The 8296-nt window shown below is 28.5% G+C and overlaps 1 protein-coding gene across 1 annotated transcript; it reads left to right on the top strand.

Annotated features, from left to right (window-relative positions):
- The first annotated feature begins 5415 nt into the window (after positions 1–5415).
- LOC107928859 (protein RADIALIS-like 2) lies at positions 5416–6829 on the top strand. Its single transcript, XM_016860133.2, has 2 exons — positions 5416–5797; positions 6532–6829. The coding sequence occupies exons 1-2, from the start codon at positions 5557–5559 to the stop codon at positions 6534–6536; spliced, it is 246 nt and encodes an 81-aa protein (XP_016715622.1). The 5' UTR covers positions 5416–5556; the 3' UTR covers positions 6537–6829.
- The last annotated feature ends 1467 nt before the right edge of the window (positions 6830–8296 follow it).

Genomic DNA, 8296 nt, shown 5'->3' with positions numbered 1-8296 from the left:
AGAGCTTTAAAATGATATTTCTACACTCTTTTTTTTATCCATTATAAGTTCAAAGAAATGAGCTTTTGAGTTTTGATTTTTAGATTTCATTGTTAATAAGGTCATTTGATCACTTGAACAAGTTTGTTTCATTGTTTGAAAGTTGTTTGAAAATTTCAAGTTGATTAAAAATGTGATTTTCAGATTTTTACTATCACGATAGCCAATTAACAAAGCAAAATTAAATTTTAAAGTTTTAAAGTTAAGCTTTGTTTGGTCCATGTAAATAGTGTACATTATAATATAAATTTATTGTGAATAGGTGGTCCTAGGCTTATATGGGTTGTATATAGGTGCAAGTGTATACAAACATATTTGAAATATGTGACATGTGCTTAATATGCCATGTGCTAAGTTTTTGTGCCTTATTTTTTCATTTTAAGATGCTTGGTACGTTGATTCAATATGCTTTTTGGTCACAAGAAGAATTCATCTAGTGATTCTTTGTGTTGCCATGTCTAGTTGTTTATGTATGTTTTATGTTAGTACAAATTCACCTCCTATTGGTACTTTTGAACCTAATAGACTTGAACCCACGACGTGGGTATCAAGGTCGACACCACTGAGCTAAATATCAAAGTTCTTTTTTTTTCCTTTTGAAACATGAATTTTTTTTTAACATTTAACCATTCTATGGTTCATATTTTTACCTATTTGCTTTCAAATTAAATGTATAAATTTATGCATTTATAGTAAATCAAATCATATAACTTATAAAATATTATAGTTATTTGTATTCAGTTTTATGTATGTATAAATTTTTGTGATATTATAATTTATTCTATGTAGGTATATATTTAAAAAAGCCTAAACATTTGTGATTAAATCAAGAGAGATGCAAATACTAAAAAACTAAGAAAGGTTTAAGAATGATTAAATTTCATAAACTTTAAAAAATTAAACTTTGAAATTTACTTTGACTAGAAAAAAGAGTTTAAAAAGTCATAGAGTTGAAACAACAAGAGAAATACTATAAAGTTAGAAAAACAACTAAAAAAGTCCTAATTCCCTCTAAAAATCTAGTATTTATATTGTCTAATAGACCTAAATTAACGTACAGAAGCTTGCTTGAAAAAGACCAAAACGCCCTCAAAACTCGGACAAAATGCGGAGAATTAAGTCGAAATAATGTAACCAGCGCTGGGGTGCCAAATCGTGGCGCAGGGGCAAGCGAAGGCCGGGGCGAGGCAGGGGCGCCGATGAGGCGTGGAGCAGTCGCGCACAAGGGGCATTGATTCTGTGTTGGGGCACCAATTCCCATGCGTTGGGTACTCAAATAAGGTACTCAAATCATGGACACCCTTTCTCCTATATAGTAGTATTTGAGTTTATTTTTATTTGATGCCAACTTTGAACATGTTATGCACATTTTGGGAACTATTTTCGAATTTATAGCATCAAATAATTTAGCATGCGCCGTATCCATCCTATGTTTGTTTCTCACTTTTTCTTTTTTCTTTTTCGTGCAATTGTATACAAAAATTTTACTTGTGTAATTTTATACATGAAATTTTGATTTGATCCTATTCTCATGAATTATTAACACAATTATTGATATATCATCATTTTATGTTTATATATTACATACAGAGATAATTATATTTATCCAATATAAAAATAAATTGATGTATTTAATTTTTTTTAAATGTGTATGATTGAATCAAAATTAAAGTTTCATGTATACATTTAAAACACAATCAAAGTTTCACGTGTATAATTGCATTAAATTAAAATTCATGTATACAATTGCACATTAAACCAAAGTTCATATACAATTTTGAGATCTGTCCCTATTAAATATCATTCTAAGTGTGATTATTTGAACAGCATATGTTTATGGATTAGGTTGGATCGAGTTTGAGGTAGGCCTGTGAATGGTATTAATATCATGTATAGTTGTTCAAGCATATTCTAGCCCAAAATATGGATATCGAATTTTGTCTAAATTTATTTATATTTGTAAATGGCTAACTTAAACTCATTTAGGTTCGTCTATATTATTATTATTTTTTAAATATAGTTATTTTATTTAATATTTAGTAATTATATATATATTACTACCATTATATTTTTTTTTTCTTTTATTATTCTAAACATACACAACATAACGTATATTTTAAAATATTTGCATTATAATATAGTATTTTTAATTTTCATATGATATATATTACATAATATATAAAATAAAATAAATAACACATCATAAATTTGAAAACGAGTCAAGTTGAGTGGGCTTGGGCTGTAATTTAGAGCTTGAGATTGACCCAAATTTTAAATAAGTATTTTTTTACTAAAATTTTATTTTTCAAACTTTATATTTTTATATAATCTCTCAAATTTCGAGTGAACTTTTATACTTTTAGCCCTTAAACAAGTTTAATATGATCCAATAACCTTAGTTTGGGTCATTTCACATACCATGCATGTACATGAAACTAAAAAACATGGTTAACCCCCCCTCTCTCTATATATATCGATGTATATTTATGTTTGTCAACACCGATGTATTTCGAGTGTATCATTTTTGAAATTATCAATATTTTTAGGTTTATTGAGAGCTTTCTAATACTTTCAGGAAATTTTTTTGAAGTATCGTTCATCTAGAGTCAGTGGATCCCTCAATGGGTCGGTATTGTTCCGATCACAGGTTTTGTCTCTCAATTTTGTAGAGAGCTCGAGTGCATGAAGTTGCCTAAAGAGGCATCGGATTCAACGAAGTGGAAGCACATCATCAGTCAAACCAAGGGTGGCGCATGAAAATAATAAATCATGCTCTACAATATATAAGTCACTTATATATTTTCGGACATACAATACTTCAAAGATATCTCTTCAAAGATGTATATGTATATATAAATCCCGAAAATAATAAATCATAAACATGTTTCCTTCATCAGATCTACTTGAAAAACTTGTAACACATGTCCGGTCAAAGAAATGTTGCTAAGACAAAGCCGTTTACCGGAAAAACCAAACATTTGAACAAATTGTAAGAAGCTCCAAAATTGTAAAATGAAAAAGTGGGCAACATATGTTTGAACTTTGGCAAGAAAAATTAAGAAAGCCAGCTAGAAAATGCCTGGAAATGTTGTTGACGACACACTGTACTAACATCAACCTAATTTTCCCCTACGTAGAAAAGTATAATCCAAAAACATCCCACCATAGTGTTCATTGGTCGAGTCAAAGCTCGACTTTTTTTTTTAAATTCTAATAGTCCGGGTCAAGTTTTAGTCCGATCTACTCATCAAATAATTAATTTTACTGTTTAAAAAATAATTTTATATGAATATTTATATATTTTTACAATTAAAATTTATATGGTATCAGCATCTTTGAAGAATTGATCTTTTCAGAGTTATTGGTCTATGTTTGGAGAATGGACCTCACCTGGGATTGAGAGTATACAAGGAGCTGAGCAAGAACATATGGAGGCAGGAGGAATCTAGAAATTCTTTTAGGGGTCGAATTGAGGGGTCAAAACATAAATTTATTATTTATTAATTTATAATTTCATCATTTTAAGGGATTAAAATGAGTTTTTATTTTATTTTTAAAAGTCAAAATATAATTTTATCACATATTAATTTATAACTGAGACTAAACAAACAATTTTCAATTTTTGGAAGAAGCCCCCGCCTCTATGGAGGGGAAATAGAAATGGAACTCGAAGCCAATCTTAAAGATCAGTTCACATAGTCAATATGTGATAAAATATTTAGTCCTTTTCAAAAATGATAAAATTATACTTTAACCTTTTAAAAATTTATAATTCAATTTCAACCCCTCCTAAAACATATTTTAACCTAAATTAAACTTTGAATATATATATATTTTTTTTTACTTTAGCTCGAAATATATATTCACATCCAATCTCCATTCATGTAAAATGAAATTACATTGGTGGAAAGGGAAGTAGGGGGGAAATCATAGTTAAAAGAGCACGTGAACAATGTCAATTTCTAGCGAAAACAAGGGAATATCCTGTTTTGGCGGAGTCAGCTTGCGCTTTTCAAGCATTACATTTTACTAACATATGAATCACTTCACCAATTCACGTGACTTTTTAGCACAAGGAAAACAAAATGAACTATTTTACCCTATCTCATAATTCAACATACTCACTTTTTTTTAATGTAGAAATTGGTTCGAAAAAATTCAAATTTTAATTTATTTAAATTGTTGTCAATGTAAAAAGATGTGAGTTTAAATGTGCTGACGCGCATTATCTTCTTATTTATGGGTTAGGGAGGGATTATAGGTAATGTTAGACATTGTGTCAAAAATAATAAATTTTATCAGAAACTATAATGAGATTGTTTAAAAAAAATTTTGATAGAAATAAATGGTGTATCTTAATTTTTAAGATTCTTTTTATCTATATTAATAATAAATTTTTTAACTGAATTTCTCTCACGAATTAATTAGATACCAATTTAATTAAAAATTATTTTTTAAAAATATTTTTACGAGATTATTTATGTTTTTTTAAATAGTTTATATATATATTACCTTTTTTAAAAAAGAAATACTTTTGAAGGAACACTACCCCTTCCTTTCTAAGAATAATATCTTTAATTTTTTAAAAACATTTTTTAAAATTTTCACATGGTCACATAACTGACTATATTTGGAAACCATGCTTTATAGGCTCACATCTAGGTCTATCAATTCTCATCTAAACCTGAAAATTTGACTTAATGAATCAAGATTCAAACCCGATTTAATTTGATTTAATAATAAAAAGGTAATAACTTAAACTCATTCAACCCGAATCTAAATTGGTATAAATCTGAATCTTGAAGTAATTCAAAATCAAAACAACTCAAAATGATCGAAACTTAAAATTATTTGAATCCATAATGAACCAATATGAATAACTTGACCCTCAAATCCGAATGACCAAAACTCAAAACAACCCAAAACTATGGCTTAAGCTCAAAATTATCCCGAATTAAAATATCCTAAAAATATTCAAAATATGAATTGGCAAGATTCACAACTACTCAATTTGTCCAATTGATAAGTCTATCCACATCAAATTCAAATATATATGAAACATATATATATATATATACTTCCGAGTAGGGGCAGAAAGTAAAAAGAGCTATATATCATGCTAAAAATTCTAATTAATACCTACAAAAGCTTTGCAAATTTTAATCAAAATCCTCTAAAATTTTCAACATTTATCATTTTTTTACAACTTTTAATTAGAATCAAACCCCTAGAAAAATAAAGAATCCAATAAATCATTAAAAATTCTACAATGGTTTTTGGAAGATCGTATGCCAACTGGTCGTATACCCCACCACCACCCCTAACTCCCCTTACTCTTCTTGCTTATAAAGAGCCGCCATTGCCAAAGCTTTTGCTCATTACCATCATCCTCTTTATATATCCTTCTTCATCATTTCCAAATTTTGATTATTTTCTTCTTTTTTATTTTATTTTTATTTAAAATTTGAAACTGCTAACATTATTACATTTTCATTAGCCTCAAGAGAAGAAAAAAAAATGTCATCGAATTCAATGTCTGCTTCATGGACAGCCAAGCAAAACAAAGATTTCGAAAGGGCTTTAGCTGTTTACGACAAGGACACACCAGATCGTTGGTACAATGTTGCTAAAGCTGTGGGAGGGAAAACTGTTGAGGAAGTGAAGAAGCACTATGAGCTTCTTCTGGAAGATGTTAGACACATCGAGTCGGGTCGGGTTCCTTTCCCCGACTATTGGACCGTTACCGGGAATCGTCAAGGTAAAAAACCCGAGAGGTGATATCGATGTTCAGCTTTGTTATTCCGAACTTTTTCTCGTGTTTGATAGCTGATGTTGATTATTAAGTACCTTAGAGATCTAACTAACCCTAATTTTATATATATTTCTTTAACAAATCAATACTAACCCTAATTTGTATTATATCATCTTATTTAATTGGAATTTAAATTTTTTTAAACGTTACTTCTTAAATATGATTGTACGAACCAAATGAATTATGTCTCGGGTTTGTAAATATAACCTAAACCTACAAAGTTTTGATAATATCATTAATTATAATGCATGGAGCCATCTTGAAAGAGTTTAATTTATTGGTCTAGAATATGCCATAAGTTCTTATATATTTTTTTGAAAATTTAGAATTTAATTATTCTATTTTTTAAATTTAAAAATTCAGGTCTAACTATTAACAAGATTAATTTTTTTTGTTAAATTTGTTGGTGCAATATTTTAAAATAAAAAAAATACTCATCTAGTAACATGTAATTAAAAAAAGAGTTGTTATAATGAACTTGAATTTAACAAAAAAAATTAACAGTGTTAACTGTTAACAATTGGATCTGGATTTTGAAATCCGAAGAATAAATTAGTGAAAATGAAAGTATAGAAACTAAAATCTAAATTTTCGAAGAATATAAAGACTTATGACATATTTTAATCAAACTTATTACATGACTAATCCCTTTGACGTTGATTTTCTCTTAAAATATGCAGCATGAAAGATTCCGAAGCTCAAATGAAGAAGAAAAAATGGTGGACTTGCATGGATCTCACCCTTATATGTGTGTGTGTGTGTGTGGCAGTAATTGTAGTACTTAAGAATAGCCATAAATGTATTTAGGAAGAGGAAGAAGAGCTTAATGGGTGATCATTGTTTCCTCTTTTGTTTTTGTTTTTAATTGAGGAAGGAATGTTATTGTAATATATATATATATATAAAGTTATGTAGGGTGTGAAGTGTTTTTATTTTGAGAAAATCAATCGATCAATAATGCTAAAGTTGAAGGCCGAATAATTGAAGAACCGAAGTACAATAACAATTATTGAATCAGATATAATCTGACAATGAATGTACAATAAAAATGGAGAAGCATAAACTTACATCGAAATGGGATGCTGAAGAACAAAAATGGAAATGTGTATGTATATATATATATATTATGAGAGCATATGAATGTAGAAATTGGGCAGAAGCTTTTTATCTAGGGGGAATACATTTTTTTTAATAGGGACAGAATTTAGTTATAAAATTTTAGGAGGGATTAAAAGATAAGTTTACGATATATTAATTTATAATTTCATCATTTTTTAAGGAATTAAACATAATTTTTTTCATTTGGGGAAGCAAAGTGTAATAATACACTAAAAAAATTCCAAACAAGTGCTCTCAATCTCATGCTTAATAATAAACTAATATTTTTCTTAAATTGGCCTTAAAAGTTTGTAAAAACTAATTTCTTCACTATGGAACAAAATAACCAAGATATCGTAAGAGTAATCTTCTTAAAAAAACATCTTTTCAAAAAAAGAAACTCAATTACATTAAAAGTCTTCAAAGAATCATTTGACCTGATTTTCTTCACGCTTAACTCAATAAAGTGCTGTTAAAAATTCTCCAAGTATATACATTAAAAAGTCTGAATTTTTCGATCAAAAGATATGAATCAAATATGACAAATTACATAACCATCTAGATGCAAGTTAAGTTGCAACTAGAGTTTCACTAATAACATTTCATGTGTTGTAGTTAAATATGCAAATGCCCTAAGAGCCTTACTAAATCTGTTGGAATCAAGTTGGGTCAAATTTCATTTCGAGCAGCAAATTCTCTCAGTGTTGTTTCCTCCATTGACAAGATTTGAACGCCTTACCACTTGACTGAACAAACATTAAAATATGCAATTTAATCTTTATAAATATTAAAGGGTGCACTACATTAGTAGTCACTTAATTATGAAAAGTTATAAGATGATCACTCAATTATTTAATTTTGTCTTTTTTGGTCACCTAATTATCTTGGAGTTTTGGGTGTTTTTGTTTTTACATTAGCCAACTGGCAACCAAAAAAAAACCAAAATTGAATAGTTAAGTGGTTATTTTGTAACTTTTCATAGTTAGGTGACAAAAAAAAGAATCGGGTGACTTCTACCGTAATTTACCCAAAATTAAATTACTTAATATTAATTATATGAAGTGATTAGATTACTTAACAAAAACACATGGTGAAAATCTGTGAACCTAACACAACTGATTCTAAATGATGACCTACATGATGACCCTTCTTTTGAAATGTAATGCAAATAAATTAGGTAACATTGACTGTCTTAAAGTAGCAATAAAAAAGTGAAAAAAGACAACATTTGTCAGCAAATTAAGCTCCACATCTTACTAAATCTAGGACATGAAATCAAGCATCGAGACTTTAACTAATCTCTCAATTATGAGCCCTAGAAACTTGGGTCAGTCCCCATGCTTCACG

The sequence above is a fragment of the Gossypium hirsutum genome, chromosome D01 (genome assembly GCF_007990345.1).
Source record: "Gossypium hirsutum isolate 1008001.06 chromosome D01, Gossypium_hirsutum_v2.1, whole genome shotgun sequence".
Lineage (NCBI taxonomy): Eukaryota > Viridiplantae > Streptophyta > Magnoliopsida > Malvales > Malvaceae > Gossypium > Gossypium hirsutum.
Note: the sequence above shows the minus strand (reverse complement) of the source record. Positions and strands in the feature narration are given on the sequence as shown.

What these genes read in the sequence shown, in the direction of transcription:
- LOC107928859 (XM_016860133.2), top strand. Translation starts at nt 5,557, where the DNA reads ATGTCATCGAATTCAATGTCTGCTTCATGGACAGCCAAGCAAAACAAA.